Here is a 25,010-nt window from a genome sequence, read left to right as displayed (position 1 = left end):
TAAATTTATTTCGATTTCTTTAAATTATATTTAACTTAGGGGGGTGTTAGGGTTAGACTTAGGTTTAGGGGTTAATAACTTATTATAGTAGCGGCGACGTTGGGGGCGGGAGATTAGGGGTTAATAATTGTAGGTAGGTGGCTGGGACGTCGTTGGGGGGGCAGATTAGGGGTTAATAAAATTTATTATAGTGTTTACGAGGCGGGAGTGCGGCCGTTTAGGGGTTAATAAATTTATTATAGTGGCGGCGATGTCCGGTCGACAGATTAGGGGTTAATAAGTGTAGGTGGCGGCGACGTTGGGGGGGCAGATTAGGGGTTAATAAATATAATGTAGGTGGCGGCGATGTTAGCGACAGCAGATTAGGGGTTCATAGGTATAATGTAGGTGGCGGCGATGTCCGGTCGGCAGATTAGGGGTTAAATAATTTTATTATATTGTTTGCGATGTGGGGGTCCTCGGTTTAGGGGTTAATAGGTAGTTTATGGGTGTTAGTGTACTTTGTAGCACTTTAGTTAAGAGCTTTATGTTCCGGCGTTAGCCCATAAAACTCTTAACTACTGACTTTTATATGCGGTAGGAGTCTTGGAGGTAGAGGCTGTACCGCTCACTTCTTCCAAGACTTTTAATACCAGCGTTAGGCAAATCCCTTTAAAAAGATAGGATACGCAATTGACGTAAGGGGATTTGCGGTATACAAAAGTCGCGGAAGAAAAGTGAGCGGTAGACCCTTTCCTGCCTGACTCGTAATACCAGCGGGCATTAAAAAGCAGCGTAGCTTAACGCTGCTTTTTAAGGCTAACGCCAAACTCGTACTCTAGCCGTTAGTATCCTTATTTGAAAAGACTCAGGATCAACAGTGCATTACTGGGAGCTACCTGCTGATTGGTGGCTGGACAAAATTCCTCTTTTCATTGATTCACACAATTCAACAAAGGATACCAAGAGAATAAAGCAAATTTGATCCTAGAAGTAAATTGATTAGTTGCTTAAAACAGAGGCGTAACTAGTAACCACAGGGCCCAGGTGCAAGGATCTAAGAAGGGCCCCCCAAAAAATATGTGAATTTGATACATTTTTTTTTTTCTTTCATTTTTTACATTTAACACAGAAAAAAAAATTGTGAATCAGATTTCATGTCTGCAATAGGGGGTACCCTGTGCCCACAGTCTGTGAGATGGTCTGACACCCTATTACTGTATATAGTGACACTTTAACCCACCAGTACTGTATATAGTGAGTTAGTGACACAGTCACATACATACATAAATACACACACAGTCACATACATGCATAAATACACACACAGTCACATACATACATAAATACACACACAGTCACACACATACATAAATACACACACAGTCACATACATACATACATAAATACACACACAGTCACATACATACATAAATACACACACAGTCACATACATACATACATACATAAATACACACACAGTCACATACATACATACATAAATACACACACAGTCACATACATACATACATACATAAATACACACACAGTCACATACATACATACATACATACACACATACACACACACACACACACACAAACACCAATGGGTAAAACAGAAAGACTAACCCCTGTAGTCAGAGACACTAGTGAAGCATCATGTCGCACTCACATATCATCAGTGCAGGCAGTGGCAGGTCAACGTTTTTTATTGAAGTCCTCTGCACCCCCGTTAGTTCTGCCCCTGGTTTAAAATCACGTTCTATCTTAATCATGAAAGGGAAAAAAATGGGTTTCATGCCCCTTTATCATCTCGTGCTTCATGTGCTGTCATTCAGGACCAGAAGAAATGTAATGCAAAAAAAATCTTGTTATTATAGTACATGTTTTAATGTTCTTGTATTTAATGAATAATTTGGACCAGAAAAAAATACTTGCTTCTTGCATGTCATCTGCCCGACACCTGATATTTACTGTGATAAAAGCTTCTAAGGGTATTTGTCCATTAAAAATCTGCTTTGTTCTTGGCACAAAGTTCCATTTTCTTGAACTATTTGCATTGCTGCTTGTCCTGACATATATACAGCCTGGTAATAGGTATGTTGGTCTGAATTTTACATGAGCTGTAAAAACGTTCCTTGCTTGTGCGTACGTCCAGTGCATCTCAGGGTGCAGTCTCTCTTAGCTGACTTTGCCTTTCACAGAGGAGAAATATCCTGCAGCGTGTCAGTCTGGTTCTGCCCAATGACATTTCAGCACCGAAATAAACTCAAATTGTAATTCTGCATAAAATGTTTAGTTATGCACTGTGAAAAAAACAACTTTTCTCCAACATTGGTGTGTCCGGTCCACGGCGTCATCCATTACTTGTGGGAATATTCTCTTCCCCAACAGGAAATGGCAAAGAGCACAGCAAAAGCTGTCCATATAGCCCCTCCCCAGGCTCCGCCCCCCAGTCATTCTCTTTGCCGCTCTGAACAAGTAGCATCTCCACGGAGATGGTGAAGAGTATGTGGTGTTTAGTTGTAGTTTTTTATTCTTCTATCAAGAGTTTGTTATTTTAAAATAGTGCCGGTTTGTACTATTTACTCTAAAACAGAAAGGGATGAAGAGTTCTGTTTAAAAGAGGAGTATGATTTTAGCAGCAGTAACTAAAATCAATTGCTGTTCCCACGCAGGACTGTTGAGCCCAGAGAACTTCAGTTGGGGGGAACAGTTTGCAGACTTTTCTGCTCAAGGTATGACTAGTCCATTTTCTAACAAGACTGTGTAATGCTAGAAGACTGTCATTTTCCCTCTTGGGGATCGGTAAGCCATTTTCTTAGGCCTAGATTTGGAGTTCAGCGGTAGCCGTCAAAACCAGCGTTAGAGGCTCCTAACGCTGGTTTTGGCCGCCCGCTGGTATTTGGAGTCAGTGATTAAAGGGTCTAACGCTCACTTTTCAGCCGCGACTTTTCCATACCGCAGATCCCCCTACGCCATTTGCGTAGCCTATATTTTCAATGGGATCTTTCTAACGCTGGTATTTAGAGTCGTTTCTGAAGTGAGCGTTAGAGCTCTAACGACAAAATTCCAGCTGCCTGAAAATAGCAGGAGTTAAGAGCTTTCTGGCTAACGCCGGTTTATAAAGCTCTTAACTACTGTACCCTAAAGTACACTAACACCCATAAACTACCTATGTACCCCTAAACCGAGGTCCCCCCACATCGCCGCCACTCGATTTAAATTTTTAACCCCTAATCTGCCGACCGCCACCTACGTTATACTTATGTACCCCTAATCTGCTGCCCCTAACCCCGCCGACCCCTATATTATATTTCTTAACCCCTAACTTGCCCCCCACAACGTCGCCGCAAGCTACTTAAAATAATTAACCCCTAATCTTCCGACCGCAAATCGCCGCCACCTACGTTATCCCTATGTACCCCTAATCTGCTACCCCTAACATCGCCGACCCCTATATTATATTTATTAACCCCTAATCTGCCCCCCTCAACGTCGCCGACACCTGCCTACACTTATTAACCCCTAATCTGCCGAGCGGACCTGAGCGCTACTATAATAAAGTTATGAACCCCTAACCCGCCTCACTAACCCTATCATAAATAGTATTAACCCCTAATCTGCCCTCCCTAACATCGCCGACACCTAACTTCAATTATTAACCCCTAATCTGCCGACCGGAGCTCACCGCTATTCTAATAAATGTATTAACCCCTAAAGCTAAGTCTAACCCTAACACTAACACCCCCCTAAGTTAAATATAATTTTTATCTAACGAAATAAATTAACTCTTATTAAATAAATGATTCCTATTTAAAGCTAAATACTTACCTGTAAAATAAATCCTAATATAGCTACAATATAAATTATAATTATATTATAGCTATTTTAGGATTAATATTTATTTTACAGGTAACTTTGTAATTATTTTAACCAGGTACAATAGCTATTGAATAGTTAAGAACTATTTAATAGTTACCTAGTTAAAATAATAACAAAATTACCTGTAAAATAAATCCTAACCTAAGTTACAATTAAACCTAACACTACCCTATCAATAAAATAATTAAATAAAATACCTACAATTACCTACAATTAACCTAACACTACACTATCAATAAATTAATTAAATACAATTCCTACAAATAAATACAATTAAATAAACTAGCTAAAGTACAAAAAATAAAAAAGATCTAAGTTACAGAAAATAAAAAAATATTTACAAACATAATAAAAATATTACAACAATTTTAAACTAATTACACCTACTCTAAGCCCCCTAATAAAATAACAAAGCCCCCCAAAATAAAAAATTCCCTACCCTATTCTAAATTAAAAAAGTTACAAGCTCTTTTACCTTACCAGCCCTGAACAGGGCCCTTTGCGGGGCATGCCCCAAGAATTTCAGCTCTTTTGCCTGTAAAAGAATAAATACAATACCCCCCCCCCCCCCCCAACATTACAACCCACCACCCACATACCCCTAATCTAACCCAAACCCCCCTTAAATAAACCTAACACTAAGCCCCTGAAGATCTTCCTACCTTGTCTTCACCATACCAGGTTCACCGATCCGTCCTGAAGAGCTCCTCCGATGTCCTGATCCAAGCCCAAGCTGGGGCTGAAGAGGTCCATGATCCGGTCAAAGTCTTCATCCAAGCGGGGCAGAAGAGGATCTTCCATCCGATTGAAGTCATCATCCAGGCGGCATCTTCGATCTTCTTCCATCCGGAGCGAAGCGGCAGGATCCTGAAGACATCCAGCGCGGAACATCCATCCGGACCGACGACTGAACGACGAATGACTGTTCCTTTAAGGGACGTCATCCAAGATGGCGTCCCTCGAATTCCGATTGGCTGATAGGATTCTATCAGCCAATCGGAATTAAGGTAGGAATTTTCTGATTGGCTGATGGAATCAGCCAATCAGAATCAAGTTCAATCCGATTGGCTGATCCAATCAGCCAATCAGATTGAGCTCGCATTCTATTGGCTGATCGGAACATAATATAGGGGTCGGCGATGTTAGGGCAGCAGATTAGGGGTACATAGGGATAACGTAGGTTGCGGCGGTTTACGGAGCGGCAGATTAGGGGTTTAAAAAAATATGCAGGGGTCAGCGATAGCGGGGGCGGCAGATTAGGGGTTAATAAGTGTAAAGTTAGGGGTGTTTAGACTCGGGGTACATGTTAGAGTGTTAGGTGCAGACGTAGGAAGTGTTTCCCCATAGGAAACAATGGTGCTGCGTTAGGAGCTGAACGCTGCTTTTTTGCAGGTTTTTTTTTCAGCTCAAACAGCCCCATTGTTTCCTATGGGGGAATCGTGCACGAGCACGTTTTTGAGGCCGGCCGCGTCCGTAAGCAACTCTGGTATCGAGAGTTGCATTTGCGGTAAAAATGCTCTACGCTCCTTTTTTGGAGCCTAACGCAGCATTTGATTAAACTCTCGATACCAGAGTTAAATTTATGGTGCGGCCAGAAAAAAGCCCGCGGAGCGTTAACAGCCCTTCTACCGCCGAACTCCAAATCTAGGCCTTAGACTCTTAACAGAATGCAGGCTTATTATGGGCTATACACTGGTTGACACTCTTGTGGGCTAAATCGATTGCTTTGTTTAACTTTTTTATGAAGTTTGAAGTGATATTTCTAAACTTTTAGTGTGGGGAACGTTTTTAGACGCCAGGCAGTCATTTAGACACCTTCCCAGTCAGGAAGGGCCTTTCACTATAGTAGGCAGAGCCTCATTTTCGCGCCATAATTGCGCAGTTTCTTTTGGATGCAGTGCATGCAGCTGCATGTGAGAGGGTCTGGTGATCATTGAAAACGTTCCTAGAAGGCTTAAATTGGTATCGTATAACCCCCAGGGACAGGTGGAGTCGCAGCAAACGCTGTGGCTGGGACTGTAGTGGGGTTAAAGTTGTTAATTGATTAAACGGCTCCGGTTTCCTCATTTAAGGGGTTAAAGGCTTGAAAATTGGATGCAATACTTTAAAAGCATTAAGACTGTGTGGTGAAAATTTGGTAAAGATTGGATATTTCCTTCATAGTTTTTCACATATTCAGAAATAAAGTGTGCTCTGTTTAACATTTAAAGAGACAGTAACGGTTTTGTTTAAAAACGGTTTTTTTTTGCATTATTAGCCTGTTTAAGCCTGTCTAACATGTCTGTACCTTCAGATAGAACATGTTCTGTATGTATGGAGGCCAAGGTGGTCCCCCCTTCAAATGTATGTGATAATTGTGCCATGGCGTCCAGACAAAGTAAGGACAGTACTGTCACATTTAATAAGGTTGCCCAAGATGATTCATCAAATGAAGGTAGTGGGGATAGTTCTTCATCCTCTCCTTCTGTGTCAATACCAGTTATGCCCGCGCAGGCGACCCCTAGTACATCTAGCGCGCCAATGCTTGTTACTATGCAACAATTAACGGCAGTAATGGATAATTCCATAGCTAATATTTTATCCAAAATGCCAGCATTTCAAAGAAAGCGTGATTGCTCTGTTTTAAATACAGTGGAGCAAGAAGGCGCAGACGATAATTTATCTGTCATACCCTCACACCAGTCAGAAGTGTCAGTGAGGGAGGGTTTGTCGGAGGGAGAACTTTCTGATTCAGGAAGAATTTCTCAACAGGCAGAACCTGATGTTGTGACGTTTAAAATTAAGTTAGAGCATCTCCGCGCATTACTTAAGGAGGTGCTAACTACACTGGATGATTGTGACTCTTTGGTCATTCCAGAAAAATTGTGCAAGATGGACAAATTCCTTGAGGTCCCGGTGCACCCCGATGCCTTTCCGATACCTAAAAGGGTGGCGGACATAGTGAATAAGGAATGGGAGAAACCAATCATACCTTTTGTCCCACCTCCTATATTTAAGAAATTGTTCCCCATGGTCGACCCAAGGAAGGACACATGGCAAACAGTCCCTAAGGTTGAGGGGGCAGTTTCTACGCTAGCCAAGCGCACGACTATTCCCATTGAGGACAATTGTGCTTTCAAAGATCCTATGGATAAAAAATTGGAGGGTTTGCTTAAAAAGATGTTTGTTCAGCAAGGTTACCTCCTCCAACCAATTTTGTGCATTATTCATGTCACTACGGCGGCGTGTTTCTGGTTCGATGAACTAGAAAAGTCGCTCAATAAGGAGACTCCATACGAGGAAGTCATCGACAGAATTCACGCACTTAAGTTAGCTAATTCCTTTATTTTAGATGCCGCTTTGCAATTAGCGAGATTAGCGGCGAAAAATTCAGGGTTTGCAATTGTGGCGCGCAGAGCGCTCTGGCTAAAGTCGGCGGACGTATCTTCCAAGACAAAATTGCTTAATATTCCTTTCAAAGGTAAGACCCTTTTTGGGCCAGAATTGAAGGAAATTATTTCAGACATCACTGGGGGGAAGGGACATGCCCTCCCACAGGATAGGCCTTTTAATGCTAAGAATAAGTCCAATTTTCGTTCCTTTCGTAACTTCAGGAGCGGACCGTCTCCTAACTCTGCGGCCTCTAGACAAGAGGGTAACGCTTCCCAGGCCAAGCCAGCTTGGAAACCAATGCAAGGCTGGAACAAGGGTAAACGGGCCAAGAAGCCTGCTGCTGCTACCAAGACAGCATGAAGGGGTAGCCCCCGATCCGGGACCGGATCTAGTAGGGGGCAGACTCTCTCTCTTTGCTCAGACTTGGGCAAGAGATGTTCCGGATCCCTGGGCACTAGAAATAGTCTCTCAGGGTTATCTTCTAGAATTCAAGGAACTTCCTCCAAGGGGAAGGTTCCACATGTCTCGCTTATCTTCAGACCAGATAAAGAGACAGGCATTCTTACATTGCGTAGGAGACCTGTTAAAAATGGAAGTGATACACCCAGTTCCAACAGCGGAACAAGGTCAGGGGTTTTACTCAAACCTGTTTGTAGTTCCCAAAAAAGAGGGAACTTTCAGACCAATTCTGGATTTAAAAATTCTAAACAAATTCCTCAGGGTTCCATCGTTCAAAATGGAAACCATTCGAACTATTTTACCTACAATCCAGGAGGGTCAATATATGACTACCGTGGATTTAAAGGATGCGTACCTACATATTCCTATCCACAAAGATCATCATCAGTTCCTAAGGTTTGCCTTTCTGGACAAACATTACCAGTTCGTAGCTCTTCCATTCGGATTAGCCACTGCTCCCAGAATTTTCACAAAGGTGCTAGGGTCCCTTCTAGCGGTTCTAAGACCGAGGGGCATTGCAGTGGCACCTTATCTAGACGACATTCTAATTCAAGTGTCGTCTCTTTCCAAGGCAAAGGCTCATACAGACATTGTTCTAGCCTTTCTCAGATCTCACGGGTGGAAGGTGAACGTAGAAAAGAGTTCCCTTTTTGGGAACAATAATGGATTCTTTAGAAATGAAGATCTTCCTGACAGAGGTCAGAAAGTCAAACCTTCTAAACGCTTGTCAAGTTCTTCACTCTATTCTGCAGCCTTCCATAGCTCAGTGCATGGAAGTAGTAGGTTTGATGGTTGCAGCAATGGACATAGTTCCTTTTGCTCGAATTCATCTAAGACCATTACAACTGTGCATGCTCAATCAGTGGAATGGGGACTATGCAGACTTGTCTCCCCAGATTCAAGTAGACCAGGTAACCTGGTTACCTGGTCTACTTGAATCTGGGGAGACAAGTCTGCATGGCGTCTGTTGGTGGTTGACTCAGGATGACCTGTCTCAGGGAATGAGTTTCCGCAGACCAGAGTGGGTCATTGTCACGACCGACGCCAGTCTATATTAGGCTGGGGCGCGGTCTGGGACTCCCGGAAAGCTCAGGGTCTATGGTCTTGGGAAGAGTCCCTTCTCCCGATAAACATCCTGGAACTGAGAGCGATTTTCAATGCGCTCCGGGCTTGGCCTCAACTAGCGAGAGCCTAATTCATAAGATTCCAGTCGGACAACATGACGACTGTAGCTTACATCAATCATCAGGGAGGAACAAAGAGTTCCTTGGCGATGAGAGAGGTATCCAAGATCATCAAATGGGCGGAGGATCACTCCTGCCACCTATCTGCAATTCACATCCCAGGAGTAGACAACTGGGAGGCGGATTACTTGAGTCGTCAGACTTTCCATCCGGGGGAGTGGGAACTCCACCCGGAGGTCTTTGCCCAGTTAACTCAATTGTGGGGCATTCCGGACATGGATCTGATGGCGTCCCGTCAGAATTTCAAGGTTCCTTGTTACGGGTCCAGATCCAGGGATCCCAAGGCGACTCTAGTGGATGCATTAGTGGCGCCTTGGTCGTTCAACCTAGCTTATGTGTTTCCACCGTTTCCTCTCCTTCCCAGGCTCATAGCCAGGATCAAACAGGAGAAGGCCTCTGTGATTCTGATAGCTCCTGCATGGCCACGCAGGACTTGGTATGCAGACCTGGTGAATATGTCATCGGCTCCACCCTGGAAGCTACCTTTGAGACAGGATCTTCTAGTACAAGGTCCATTCGAACATCCAAATCTAGTTTCTCTGCAGCTGACTGCTTGGAAATTGAACGCTTGATTTTATCCAAGCGTGGGTTTTCAAATTCAGTAATAGATACTCTGGTCCAAGCCAGAAAACCTGTGACTAGAAAGATTTACCATAAAATATGGAAAAAATATATCTGTTGGTGTGAATCCAAGGGATTCTCCTGGAGTAAGATTAAAATTCCTAAGATTCTTTCCTTTCTCCAAGAGGGTTTGGATAAAGGGTTGTCAGCGAGTTCTCTAAAAGGACAGATTTCTGCCTTATCTGTTTTGTTACACAAACGCCTGGCAGCTGTGCCAGATGTACAAGCTTTTGTACAGGCTTTGGTCAGAATCAAGCCTGTTTACAGACCCATGACTCCTCCTTGGAGTCTAAATTTAGTTCTTTCTGTTCTTCAAGGGGTTCCGTTTGAACCCTTACATTCCATAGATATCAAGTTACTATCTTGGAAAGTTCTATTTTTGGTTGCTATTTCTTCTGCTAGAAGAGTTTCTGAATTATCTGCTTTGCAGTGTGATCCACCCTATCTGGTGTTCCATTCAGATAAGGTCGTTTTGCGTACCAAGCCTGGTTTTCTTCCAAAAGTTGTTTCCAACAAGAATATTAACCAGGAAATAGTTGTTCCTTCTCTGTGTCCGAAACCAGTTTCAAAGAAGGAACGTTTGTTACACAATTTAGATGTAGTCCGTGCTTTGAAGTTCTATTTAGAAGCAACAAAGGATTTTAGACAAACCTCATCTTTGTTTGTCGTTTACTCTGATAAGAGGAGAGGTCAAAAAGCTACTGCTACCTCTTTTTCTTTCTGGCTGAAAAGCATTATCCGATTGGCTTATGAGACTGCCGGACGGCAGCCTCCTGAAAGAATCACAGCTCACTCTACTAGGGCTGTGGCTTCCACATGGGCCTTCAAGAACGAGGCTTCTGTTGATCAGATATGTAAGGCAGCGACTTGGTCTTCTCTGCACACTTTTGCCAAATTCTACAAATTTGATACTTATGCTTCTTCGGAGGCTATTTTTGGGAGAAAGGTTTTGCAAGCCGTGGTGCCTTCCGTTTAGGTAACCTGATTTGCGCCCTCCCTTCATCCGTGTCCTAAAGCTTTGGTATTGGTTCCCACAAGTAATGGATGACGCCGTGGACCGGACACACCAATGTTGGAGAAAACAGAATTTATGCTTACCTGATAAATTACTTTCTCCAACGGTGTGTCCGGTCCACGGCCCGCCCTGGTTTTTTAATCAGGTTTGGAAAATGTCTTTCTCTATACACTACAGTCACCACGGCACCCTATAGTTTATCCTTTTTTTCTCCTAACCGTCGGTCGAATGACTGGGGGCGGAGCCTGAGGAGGGGCTATATGGACAGCTTTTGCTGTGCTCTTTGCCATTTCCTGTTGGGGAAGAGAATATTCCCACAAGTAATGGATGACGCCGTGGACCGGACACACCGTTGGAGAAAGTAATTTATCAGGTAAGCATAAATTCTGTTTTTTTCTATTTTTCCTTCTTTTGCTATAAGTAAACTATATATATTTTTCCCCCACTGCACTCAGAGAGGCTGAAGTTATTTCCCTGGAATTCAAAACCCTCTCCTTCCTACATGCTGCACAGTTTGAGATGTGCAGGAGCTCATTTATATCTGTTCCTAATTGTAATAAGCAAAGGAGATAAGAGAAACATTACTTGTAGATCTTTTGCAATGCAATGATTCACTTCTGATGCATCTGGAGATCACTTTAGTACATTCAGGGAAACAATCCTAGCAGTGGATGACCTATATTAGTAAATGCCTGATACTGAAAAATCTAAGAGGGTTTGGTATCCCCACTCAGAGTATATTTACTTTTTGAGTAAAACAATGAAGAAAGGAAAAGTGGACAGCAAAGGAGCACTCAAAGAAAAAGAGGAGCGATATAACTATGACAATGGAGGCAGGGGAAAGGAAACCTTTTCAAGGAAATAAATAAAACGTAGCTTTTATTGAAATGAAATAATATAGTATAAAGTCTAATATGTGCATTAATACTTAGATTAAAAACTGAGAGATATAGAGAGCTAGCAACCACGTAGCAAAAATAATAACTTTTCTAATAAAGTAACTGAAGAAACTAAAAAGTAACAGACCACTCACGAGCTATACACCGGAAAATAATTAACTGAGAAAAAGAGGTATAACCTCACAACAAATTACTCTAATTACGGTGCAAGCTCAGAGGCAGTTAAAGTATACAATTATGTCTTGGACAGAAACAGCTATTAATCGCTCATATGGAGCTTAAACAACATGAACAGGTTGCTGGGCTCAGAGACAGCGCCTAATGCGCATTTCGCTGACACGCGGCTTTTTCTTTGAGTGCTCCTTTCTTCGTTGTTTTACTCACATTGATTATGGACAGTAAGCACTCCCCACACATATGAGACATAATTATTTACTTATATTAGTGGCTATAGTTGGATACTAATGAATCTTTTACCGTAACTTCTATTTTTGATATATTTACTTTTTAGCTACATAATTGGTCTTGGAACATGAGGGAACAAAGATAGTAAATATATATTTCCGTTTTTTAAAAAAAATGTTTATAATTGAATGTAATTTTCACATCCATGAAACATTATGACAGAGACCTGACCCTTGGGTTAAAAGTTACTGTGCTCTTTTGTCCCTGAGAAACATATTTGTTTTGTTTTGAGACCTTGGTGTTTTTACTCCAGCCTAATTATAGTTCTAAAAACGTGGGATGGCATCATCTGATTCTGGATCTCAAGGAGCTTACATATTTTTAATATGCTATTGTATGCAATTGTATAACTCAGATAATACAAAGGACAGTAAAAACCTTGAGATTGTTATATAAAATGTTTAGTTATGCATCATGAAATAGCTTTGCAATATGTTGGCACTATACAAATAAATTATAGTAATAATACATTCATTATTTTGACCCCTTTTTCATGCCATTTTAAGTTGCTTTAAAACTTGGATGATATGTTATAGTATTCTATAATAACACAAGTCTCTTGAAACTACAAGATGTTGCTTGGGACCAGAAAAGGTTTGGATTTTGGAATATTTGCATCTGTAAAATGGGACAGTTTGGAGAGGGGGGTGGAACAAATGTAAACTACAATATCTTATGTCATTTAGGTAACAATAACATTGCCATAGTACAGCTTTTACATGTAAGCTAAAGGTAGTTTTATATAATTTTTAATACGTTTGTATACATAGTACAGTAATCAGAAAGGTAATATTTGTTGATTTAAATGAATATGGACTATTATATGCATTTTAGAACACAGAATCAAACCGAAAGACACAGGCGGGGGAAATAAGTAATTTATATATTAAATATAAGATTTAAGCCAATATTAAAGGGCCACTAATGTCAAAATTAAAGTTTCATGATTCAAATAGAACATTGAATTTAAAAAACAATTTTCAATATACTTAAATTATCAAAACGTGCACACTTTTTACAGGCAAAACCTTGTTTTATTGTGCTTCTCTTTATTGCACTTCACTTTATTGCGCTTCATAGTTATTGCTCTTTATACAAATTGAAGGTTTGTGGCAATCCCGTGGTAACCTGTGTCAAGCAAGTCTAACGGTGATATTTAGCCAACATATATACACATATAAACACATTTATACACACCACCAGCAAAAAGATGCATGACTCCCTGAAGGCTCAGAAGATGGTTAGCATTATTTAGAAATAAAGTGCAGGTATTTTTTAATTGCATTTGTTTTTTTATTGTACATTTTTTTTTATTGCACACTTAATAGACTACAGTATAGTGTAAACATAACTTTTATATGCACTGGGAACCCAAAAAATGAGTGTGACTCACTTTGTCAGGCTCTAGCTCCTACTTAGCAAGTGGAAGAGTTTCTAGAAATAAACGCACAGAAAAAGGGCGCCTATAGTGCAGATAAACAAGGTAACAATGACCCGATGGTAGCCCAATGATAAGAGGGGTACTCACACTTTGGGAAGCACCTAACAGTAGTGGCCCAGTTCACTAATCTTCCAGCACACTGATCAACCAGCAAAGGATCCTCTATGTCCCCAAACGGTTAGTAACTCCAAATAAAAAGACTCCAAAGATGCTCAAGTAATGTATAAAAGTTGTATTAAAAACAAGTAATACAAAATAAGAACATAAATGAAAACCAATGACACTTATTGCAACGCGTTTCTCTGCATCTACTGCGCCGTTTCCTTAGGCATAAAGTGCTCACAGTACCAGGAGTCTTATTTAAATAAACAATGACCAATCAGAAGGGAGTTCAATCCTAAATACACAGGTGTAATCTAATTAGCAATTACCACAATGACAGTTGTTGTTTTTTTTAAAGTACCTTAAATTTCACATTTCTAATTAAACAGCATAGTCAGGGATCATGTGCTATGTAATTAAAAATAAACCAAGTGAAGGAGATGTCCTATATACAATATCATATACATTGTATAAAACAAACTACAGTAGTTACCTATGCAATTGAAGCCCATTATGGATATAAGATTCTCGATATAATGTGTTGCAATGTCTCAATATCAATGTGTTGTGGAAGAGTTTGCAGTATATATGTAAATTAATTTTGTGATTGGCTAATGGCTGTTACATGATACAGGTGAAGGAAAATTTGAATAAACTTTTAAATTTACCATAAAATATTCTACTGCTTATTTCAAATTCAAAGTCTTTTTATGGTGTATTTCTCATTGATTTAATTGTGCTGTAGTGGTTCTTAAGCTAGAATTAGTTTCAACATTTGTTGCTCAAATTATTATTCATTTATGTAAAATGAGGCAATTGTGTGCTTCAGATAGTTTAAAGGGCCATGATACCCACGTTTTTTTCTTTCATGATTTAGAAAGATAATGCCTTTTTAACCCCTTAATGACCGAGGACGTGCAGGGTACGTCCTCAAAAAAAAGGCAGTTAATGCCTGAGGACGTACCCTGCACGTCCTCGGTGTGGAAAGCAGCTGGAAGCGATCTTGCTCGCTTCCAGCTGCTTTCCGGTTATTGCAGTGATGCCTCGATATGGAGGCATCCTGCAATAACCTTACACGGCCATCCGATGCAGAGAGAGCCACTCTGTGGCCCTCTCTGCACCGGACATCGATGGCCGGTATCGTTGGTGGGTGGGAGCCAACTTGGGAGGCGGGTGGGCGGCCATCGGTGTTCCCTGTGTCGTCAAGGGGGGCGGGATCGGGTGCGGGCCGTTAGGGGGCGCGCACGGGCGCGCGCGCGTGCACGGAGGGTGGCGGGCGGGCGCGTGCACGGGGCGGGAGCGGGTGGGAACCGCTACACTATGGAAAAATTTTTTGGTAACAAATGGCCAAATCTTGTTTGTGCAAAAGCACAAAAAGAGATCATGGAGGGGTGGGGGGTTGGTTTTGTGTGGGGGGAAGCTACACTGCAGAAAAATTTAATAAAAACTAAAAAAAAAAACATTTTTTTCTGCTAAACTGGGTACTGGCAGACAGCTGCCAGTACCCAAAATGGCGCAGATTAAGTTAGAGTGGGAGGGTTATAGAGCTGTTTGGGGGGGATCAGTGAGGTTGGGGGCTAAGGGGGGGATAGTACACAGCAGCATATGTAAATATGCTTTTAAAAAAAAACAAAAAAAAAAAACATAGCTTTTATTTTAGTACTGGCAGACTTTCTGCCAGTACTTAAGATGGCGGGGACAATTGTGGAGTGGGGGAGGGAAGAGAGCTGTTTGGGAGGGATCAGGGGGTCTGATGTTTCAGGTGGGAGGCTGAGCTCTACACTAAATGTGATATTAACCCTGCAAGCTCCCTACAAGCTACCTAATTAACCCCTTCACTGCTAGCCATAATACACGTGTGATGCGCAGCGGCATTTAGCGGCCTTCTAAATACCAAAAAGCAACGCCAAAGCCATATATGTCTGCTATTTCTGAACAAAGGGGATCCCAGAGAAGCATTTACAACCATTTGTGCCATAACTGCACAAGCTGTTTGTAAATGATTTCAGTGAGAAACCTAAAATTGTGAAAAATTTAACGTTTTTTTTAATTTGATCGCATTTGGCGGTGAAATGGTGGCATGAAATATACCAAAATGGGCCTAGATCAATACTTGGGGTTGTCTACTACACTACACTAAAGCTAAAATTACCCCAAAAAGCTCCCTACATGCTCCCTAATTAACCCCTTCACTGCTGGGCATAATACACGTGTGGTGCGCAGTGGCATTCTAATTACCAAAAAGCAACACCAAAGCCATATAAGTCTGCTATTTCTGAACAAAGGGGATCCCAGAGAAGAATTTACAACCATTTATGCCATAATTGCACAAGCTGTTTGTAAATAATTTCAGTGAGAAACCTAAAGTTTGTGAAAAAAATTGTGAAAAAGTGAACAATTTTTTTTGTTTTAACGCATTTGGCGGTGAAATGGTGGCATGAAATATACCAAAATGGGCCTAGATCAATACTTTGGGTTGTCTACTAAAAAAAAATATATACATGTCAATGGATATTCAGAGATTCCTGAAAGATATCAGGGTTCTAATGTAACTAGCGCTAATTTTGAAAAAAAGGGGTTTGGAAATAGCAAAGTGCTACTTGTATTTATGGCCCTATAACTTGCAAAAAAAGTAAAGAACATGTAAACATTGGGTATTTCTAAACTCAGGACAAAATTTAGAAACTATTTAGCATAGGTGTTTTTTGGTGGTTGTAGATATGTAACAGATTTTGGGGGTCAAAGATAGAAAAAGTGTATTTTTTTTCAATTTTTCCTCATATTTTATAATTTTTTTTATAGTAAATTATAAGATATGATGAAAATAATGGTATCTTTAGAAAGTCCATTTAATGGCGAGAAAAACGGTATATAATATGTGTGGGTACAGTAAATGAGTAAGAGGAAAATTACAGCTAAACACACACACTGCAAAAATGTAAAAATAGCCTTGGTCCCAAACGGACAGAAAATGGAAAAGTGCTGCGGTCATTAAGGGGTTAAACATCTTTATAATTTACTTCTATTATCTAATTTGTTTTATTCTCTTGATATTCTTTCCTGAAAAGCATATCTAGATATGCTCAGTAGCTGCTGATTGTTGCTGCACATAGAAGCCTCATGTGATTGGCTCACCAATGTGCATTGTTTTTTCTTCAAATAAGGATATCTAAAAAAAAAAGGAAGCAAAATAAATAATAGAAGTAAATTGTAATGTTGTTTAAATTTGTATATTCTATCTGAATCATGAAAGAAAGATTTTGGGTTTAGTGGCCCTTTAAGTAACATTTATAAATAACTGCCCCCACCAAGCTGGATTTTTTTTCAGAATACTGAACTCCAGTTTAGATACCTCCTTGATTGAAACTCTGTGACTGAAATGGATGAGAGAAAAAAAATGATGTTAAGTATTGTTATTTTGTAGCTTGTTAAAGGGACATGAAACCCAACTTTTTCTTTCATGATTCAAATAGAGCATACAATTTTAACAACTTTCCAATTTACTTCTATTATTTAATTTGCTTAGTTTTCTTGGTATCTTTTGTGGGAAAGCATATCTAAATAGGCTCAGAAGGTAGAAGCTAGCTGCTGATTGGTGGCTGCACATATATGCCTCTTATTGGCTTACCATTGTGTTCAGCTTGCTCCCAGTAGTGCATTGCTGCTCTTTCAATAAAAGGATACCAAGAGAATTTAGCAAACTTGTTTATAAACGTTAATTGAAACATTGTTTAGAATTATAAACTCTTCCTGAATTATGAAAGAAAATGTTTGGGTGTCGTGTCCCTTTTAAAGTGTGCGCCTATTATTAAATATTTTTATTAAATCTTGTCTTGCTGAATCTACACATTAAATATAACATTCATTTTTTTTTTATCTCTCCCTCTGAAATGCAGTTTCATTTGGTAGCACGTAGACACAAGTAATCATACAATCTTATGCCTACAGTAATGATTGCTGTCCCCAACATGATTCAATCTCAACCGTATGACCGTTACATTATCAAAGCTTCTCCACCTTGTGATGCCATATGGGGACCCATTTATCAACTCCGTATGGAGCTTGAAGGGCCGTGTTTCTGGCGAGCCTTCAGACTCGCCAGAAACACCAGTTATGAAGCAGCGGTCTAAAAACTGCTGCTCCATAACCTGTCTGCCTGCTCTGAGGAGGCAGAGATTGCGTGAAATCAACCCGATCGCATACGATCGGGTTGATTGACACCCCCTGCTAGTGGCCGATTAGCCGGAAATCTGCAGGGGGCGTCGTTGCACCAGCAGTTCACAAGAGCTGCTGGTGCAATGCTGAATGTGGAGAGCTTATTGCTCTCCGCATTCAGCGATGTCTGTCGGATCGGATCATGTCAGACAGACATTTGTTAAATAGGCCCCATGGGCTTCTTCACCTTTATTTGTCTCTCTCTAGAGTAATTTACATATTCTAATCTGTAGTTTTCCCTCTCCTTACCATGATTTTTCACACCTCCATCCTAGCACTATAGATATTCACCCCCTCGCACTAGCCTCAACCAGTCATCAAAACACCCTGTGGAGGGTTCGCTGCTTTATATCACTGAAAAAACATGGTAGCTCCCCTTGTATATGCTTTTGTTTCTGCTTGTAAAATGCAGTATTTTTTTTATAAATATACATACACTTTGTTGATTATACTAGGTAACTATCATGTTAATTGTTTTTTCATGTAGGTATCTGTATGAGCGGATTGATGGGAGGGTCAGAGGAAACCTGAGGCAAGCTGCTATAGATCGCTTCAGTAAACCAGACTCGGACCGTTTTGTTTTTTTGCTATGCACAAGAGCAGGTGGCCTAGGAATAAACTTGACAGCTGCAGACACCTGCATTATATTTGATTCAGACTGGAATCCACAAAATGATCTTCAGGTCAGTATTGGCAATGCTTTATGGTTTCACTGCATTTGTTTTCTCCTAGAATGTATCTAAAGCTCACAACTGTAATGTTTTGTGATCTTGTCTCTTTATATCACTACCCTAGAATTCTCATCTGCATATTATATCCTTTTCTTCTGAAAGGAAAACAAAACTGTGATGTATTAATATGTTCAAAGATTATCATTTTTATATCTGTGTTTTTTTGATAGGCACAAGCCCGGTGCCACAGAATTGGCCAGAACAAAGCTGTGAAGGTTTATCGATTAATAACAAGGAATTCATATGAGCGAGAGATGTTTGACCGAGCTAGTTTGAAATTGGGGCTGGACAAAGCTGTTCTCCAGAGTATGAGCGGGCGAGAAAACAGTGTTGGAGGAGTAAGTGCAACCAACAGTTTTTTATTAAATTATTTCTAAGCAAGTTATTTCTCCTGTTAAGTGTGGTCAGTCCACGGGTCATCATTACTTCTGGGATATTATCTCCTCCCCTACAGGAAGTGCAAGAGGATTCACCCAGCAGAGCTGCTATATAGCTCCTCCCCCCTACGTCACCTCCAGTCATTCTCTTGCACCCAACGAATAGATAGGATGTGTGAGAGGACTGTGGTGATTTAATTAGTTTATTACCTTCAATCAAAAGTTTGTTATTTTATAATAGCACCGGAGTGTGTTATTCATTCTCTGGTAGAATTTGAAGAAGAATCTACCGGAGTTTTTTCTATGATTTTAGTCGGAGTAGTTAAGATCATATTGCTGTTTCTCGGCCATCTGAGGAGAGGTAAACTTCAGATCAGGGGACAGCGGGCAGATTAATCTGCAAAGAGGTATGTAGCAGTTTGTTATTTTCTGACATGGAAATTGATGAGAAAATCCTGCCATACCGTTATAATGTAAACTCAGCCTTAAATGCAGTAGATGTAGCTGGTATCAGGCTGTCATGTATGTATATTTTACACTTCAGTATTCTGGGGAATGGTACTTCACTGGATTTATACTGTATGCATAGACTTAACCTAATTTGCAGGGACTTGCAATAGGTTTTAAATAACAATTAATTTATTGAGGTTAAACGTTTTTTTGCTGGCATGTAAAAACGTTTATTTCTCTGAGGTACTGGGTGAAAAAATGTTTTGGGCACTATTTTTTCCACTTGGCAATAGTTTTGTTTAAATTAAAGCAGTTCACTGATCTCTCTCACTGTTATGTGTGAGGGGGAGGGGCCATTTTTGGCGCTTTTACTACGCATCAAAAAACTCAGTCAGAGGTTCATTTTCTTCCTGCATGATCCGGTTCATCTCTACAGAACTCAGGGATCTCCAAAGCCTTTTTTTGAGGGAGGTAATCATCACAGCAGAGCTGTGAGATTGTAGTTGACTGTGATAAAAAACGTTTATTTGTGTATTTTTTCTGCTGCCTGGGTTAGTTATCCTTTGCTAATGGGAACAATCCTTTGCTAAAATTGTATATTTCTGACAAAGATTGATGCTATAACTTAATTATTTTCAACTGTCATAATTTTTTCTGTGCTTCTTATAGGCACAGTTCGTTTTCATATTATTGTAAATTACTTGAAAAAGCATTTCCAAGTTGCTAGTTAATTGCTAGTGTGTTAAACATGTCTGATTCAGAGGAAGATACATGTGCTATATGTGCTAATGCCAAAGTGGAGCCCAATAGAAGTTTATGTACTAACTGTATTGATGCTACTTTAAATAAAAGTCAATCTGTACAAATTGAACATATTTCACCAGACAACGAGGGGAGAGTTATGCCGACTAACTCGCCTCACGTGTCAGTACCTGCATCTCCCGCTCGGGAGGTGCGTGATATTGTAGCGCCGAGTACATCTGGGCGGCCATTTCAAATCACATTACAGGATATGGCTACTGTTATGACTGAAGTTTTGGCTAAATTACCAGAACTTAGAGGCAAGCGTGATCACTCTGGGGTGAGAACAGAGTGCGCTGATAATATTAGGGCCATGTCAGACACTGCGTCACAGGCGGCAGAACATGAGGACGGAGAACTTCATTCTGTGGGTGACGGTTCTGATCCAAACAGATTGGATTCAGATATTTCAAATTTTAAATTTAAGCTGGAAAACCTCCGTGTATTACTAGGGGAGGTGTTAGCGGCTCTGAATGATTGTAACACAGTTGCAATACCAGAGAAAATGTGTAGGTTGGATAAATATTTTGCGGTACCGGCGAGTACTGATGTTTTTCCTATACCTAAGAGACTTACTGAAATTGTTACTAAGGAGTGGGATAGGCCCGGTGTGCCGTTCTCACCTCCTCCGATATTTAGAAAAATGTTTCCAATAGACGCCACCACACGGGACTTATGGCAAACGGTCCCTAAGGTGGAGGGAGCAGTTACTACTTTAGCTAAGCGTACCACTATCCCAGTGGAGGATAGCTGTGCCTTTTCAGATCCAATGGATAAAAAATTAGAGGGTTACCTTAAGAAAATGTTTGTTCAACAAGGTTTTATATTGCAACCTCTTGCATGTATTGCGCCTGTCACGGCTGCAGCAGCATTTTGGTTTGAGTCTCTGGAAGAGACACTTCAATCATCTACACTAGATGAGATTACAGACAAACTTAAAGCCCTTAAGTTAGCTAACTCATTTATTTCAGATGCCGTAGTACATTTAACTAAACTTACGGCTAAGAATTCCGGATTTGCCATTCAGGCACGCAGAGCACTGTGGCTAAAATCCTGGTCAGCTGATGTTACTTCTAAATCTAAATTGCTTAATATACCTTTCAAAGGGCAGACCTTATTTGGGCCCGGGTTGAAAGAGATTATCGCTGACATTACAGGAGGTAAAGGCCATGCCCTGCCTCAGGACAAAGCCAAACCTAGGGCTAGACAGTCTAATTTTCGTTCCTTTCGTAATTTCAAAGCAGGAACTGCATCAACTTCCTCTGCACCAAAACAGGAAGGAGCTGTTGCTCGCTACAGACAAGGCTGGAAACCTAACCAGTCCTGGAACAAGGGCAAGCAGGCCAGGAAACCTGCTGCTGCCCCTAAGACAGCATGAATCGAGGGCCCCCGATCCGGGACCGGATCTAGTAGGGGGCAGACTTTCTCTCTTCGCCCAGGCTTGGGCAAGAGATGTTCAGGATCCCTGGGCGTTAGAGATCATATCTCAGGGATACCTTCTGGACTTCAAAACCTCTCCTCCAAGAGGGAGATTTCATCTGTCAAGGTTGTCAACAAACCAAATAAAGAAAGAAGCGTTCCTACGCTGCGTACAAGATCTTTTATTAATGGGAGTGATCCATCCAGTTCCGCGGTCGGAACAAGGACAAGGGTTTTACTCAAATCTGTTTGTAGTTCCCAAAAAAGAGGGAACTTTCAGGCCAATCTTGGATTTAAAGATCCTAAACAAATTCCTAAGAGTTCCATCGTTCAAGATGGAAACGATTCGAACAATTTTGCCCATGATCCAAGAGGGTCAGTACATGACCACAGTGGATTTAAAGGATGCTTACCTTCACATACCGATTCACAGAAATCATTACCGGTATCTAAGGTTTGCCTTTCTAGACAGGCATTACCATTTTGTAGCTCTTCCATTCGGACTGGCTACAGCTCCAAGAATCTTCACAAAGGTTCTGGGTACTCTTCTGGCGGTACTAAGACCGCGAGGAATTTCGGTAGCTCCGTACCTAGACGACATTCTGATACAAGCTTCAAGCTTTCAAACTGCCAAGTCTCATACAGAGTTAGTACTGGCATTTCTAAGGTCGCATGGATGGAAGGTGAACGAAAAGAAGAGTTCTCTCTTTCCACTCACAAGAGTCCCCTTCTTGGGGACTCTGATAGATTCTGTAGAAATGAAGATTTACCTGACAGAAGACAGGTTAACAAAGCTTCAAAATGCATGCCGGGTCCTTCATTCCATTCAACACCCGTCAGTAGCTCAATGCATGGAGGTGATCGGCTTAATGGTAGCGGCAATGGACATAGTACCTTTTGCACGCCTACATCTCAGACCGCTGCAATTGTGCATGCTAAGTCAGTGGAATGGGGATTACTCAGATTTGTCCCCCACTCTGAATCTGAATCAAGAGACCAGAAATTCTCTTCTATGGTGGCTTTATCGGCCACACCTGTCCAGGGGAATGCCATTCAGCAGGCCAGACTGGACAATTGTAACAACAGACGCCAGCCTTCTAGGTTGGGGTGCTGTCTGGAATTCTCTGAAGGCTCAGGGACTATGGAATCAGGAGGAGAGTCTCCTTCCAATAAACATTCTGGAATTGAGAGCAGTTCTCAATGCCCTTCTGGCTTGGCCCCAGTTAACAACTCGGGGGTTCATCAGGTTTCAGTCGGACAACATCACGACTGTAGCTTACATCAACCATCAGGGAGGGACAAGAAGCTCCCTAGCAATGATGGAAGTATCAAAGATAATTCGCTGGGCAGAGTCTCACTCTTGCCACCTGTCTGCAATCCACATCCCGGGAGTGGAGAACTGGGAGGCGGATTTCTTAAGTCGTCAGACTTTTCATCCGGGGGAGTGGGAACTTCATCCGGAGGTCTTTGCCCAGATACTTCGACGTTGGGGCAAACCAGAGATAGATCTCATGGCGTCTCGTCAGAACGCCAAGCTTCCTCGCTACGGGTCCAGATCCAGGGATCCGGGAGCGGTTCTGATAGATGCTTTGACAGCACCTTGGACCTTCGGGATGGCTTATGTGTTTCCACCCTTCCCGATGCTTCCTCGATTGATTGCCAGAATCAAACAGGAGAGAGCATCAGTGATTCTAATAGCACCTGCATGGCCACGCAGGACTTGGTATGCAGATCTAGTGGACATGTCATCCTGTCCGCCTTGGTCTCTACCTCTGAAACAGGACCTTCTGATCCAGGGTCCATTCAAACATCAAAATCTAACTTCTCTGAAGCTGACTGCTTGGAAATTGAACGCTTGATTTTATCAAAACGTGGTTTTTCTGAGCCAGTTATTGATACCTTAATACAGGCTAGGAAGCCTGTTACCAGAAGGATTTACCATAAAATATGGCATAAATACTTATATTGGTGCGAATCCAAGAGTTACTCATGGAGTAAGGTTAGGATTCCAAGGATATTGTCTTTTCTACAAGAAGGTTTAGAAAAGGGGTTATCTGCTAGTTCTTTAAAGGGACAGATTTCAGCTCTGTCCATTCTCTTACACAAACGTCTGTCAGAAGTTCCGGACGTTCAAGCTTTTTGTCAGGCTTTAGCTAGGATCAAGCCTGTGTTTAAAACTGTTGCTCCGCCATGGAGTTTGAACTTAGTTCTTAATGTTTTACAGGGTGTCCCGTTTGAACCCCTTCATTCCATTGATATCAAGTTGTTATCTTGGAAAGTTCTGTTTTTAATGGCTATTTCCTCGGCTCGAAGAGTTTCTGAGTTATCTGCTTTACATTGTGATTCTCCTTATCTGATTTTTCATTCAGACAAGGTAGTTCTGCGTACTAAACCTGGGTTCCTACCTAAGGTGGTCACTAACAGGAATATCAATCAAGAGATTGTTGTTCCATCTTTGTGTCCTAATCCTTCCTCGAAGAAGGAACGTCTGCTACACAATCTAGATGTAGTCCGTGCCCTGAAATTTTATCTACAGGCAACTAAGGATTTTCGTCAAACGTCTTCCCTGTTTGTCGTTTATTCTGGTCAGAGGAGAGGTCAAAAAGCTTCGGCTACCTCTCTCTCTTTTTGGCTTCGTAGCATAATACGATTAGCCTATGAGACTGCTGGACAGCAGCCTCCTGAAAGAATTACAGCTCATTCTACTAGAGCTGTGGCTTCCACTTGGGCCTTTAAGAATGAGGCTTCTGTTGAACAGATTTGCAAGGCTGCAACTTGGTCTTCTCTTCATACTTTTTCCAAATTTTACAAATTTGACACTTTTGCTTCTTCGGAGGCTGTTTTTGGGAGAAAGGTTCTTCAGGCAGTGGTTCCCTCCGTATAAAGAGCCTGCCTGTCCCTCCCGTCATCCGTGTACTTTTGCTTTGGTATTGGTATCCCAGAAGTAATGATGACCCGTGGACTGACCACACTTAACAGGAGAAAACAAAATTTATGCTTACCTGATAAATTCATTTCTCCTGTAGTGTGGTCAGTCCACGGCCCGCCCTGTTTTTTATGGCAGGCTAAAAAAAATTTTTTTTGGATTATACTCCAGTCACCACTACACCCTTCGGTTTCTCCTTTCTCGTTGGTCCTTTGGTCGAATGACTGGAGGTGACGTAGGGGGGAGGAGCTATATAGCAGCTCTGCTGGGTGAATCCTCTTGCACTTCCTGTAGGGGATGAGATAATATCCCAGAAGTAATGATGACCCGTGGACTGACCACACTACAGGAGAAATGAATTTATCAGGTAAGCATAAATTTTGTTTTTATTACTTCTGATAATGTTAAAAACAAGTATGCTTTAGGGAGATTTTGGATGAAAGAAACCACTATATGTTTTCTTTAAAAATATTTTAATTTGAGCTTTTTCTTCTAAAATCAGCTTTATACATGCAAACAAAAATCATGCTCTAATAAAATACCTGTTTATGTGGATACCGTCCTTTTTTTCCCAGTCTGTTCTGTGTATCTGTATTTTTTTGTTACC

The 25,010-nt window shown here is 41.2% G+C and overlaps 1 protein-coding gene across 10 annotated transcripts in view; it reads left to right on the top strand.

The window, feature by feature from the left end:
* The window catches only part of CHD9 (chromodomain helicase DNA binding protein 9), a 648,673-nt gene that overhangs the window by 443,374 nt on the left and 180,289 nt on the right, over positions 1-25,010 (top strand). For all 10 annotated transcript variants that reach the window (XM_053699504.1, XM_053699510.1, XM_053699505.1 and 7 more), the window contains 2 exons: positions 18,187-18,382; positions 18,601-18,768. In XM_053699504.1, the coding sequence (XP_053555479.1) occupies positions 18,187-18,382; positions 18,601-18,768 (364 nt within the window). The remainder of the gene's footprint in view (positions 1-18,186; positions 18,383-18,600; positions 18,769-25,010) is intronic.

This window comes from Bombina bombina, chromosome 1, assembly GCF_027579735.1.
Source record: "Bombina bombina isolate aBomBom1 chromosome 1, aBomBom1.pri, whole genome shotgun sequence".
NCBI classification, from domain to species: domain Eukaryota; kingdom Metazoa; phylum Chordata; class Amphibia; order Anura; family Bombinatoridae; genus Bombina; species Bombina bombina.
The sequence above is the reverse complement of the archived record's forward strand: the minus strand, read 5'-3'. Positions and strand labels throughout refer to the sequence as shown.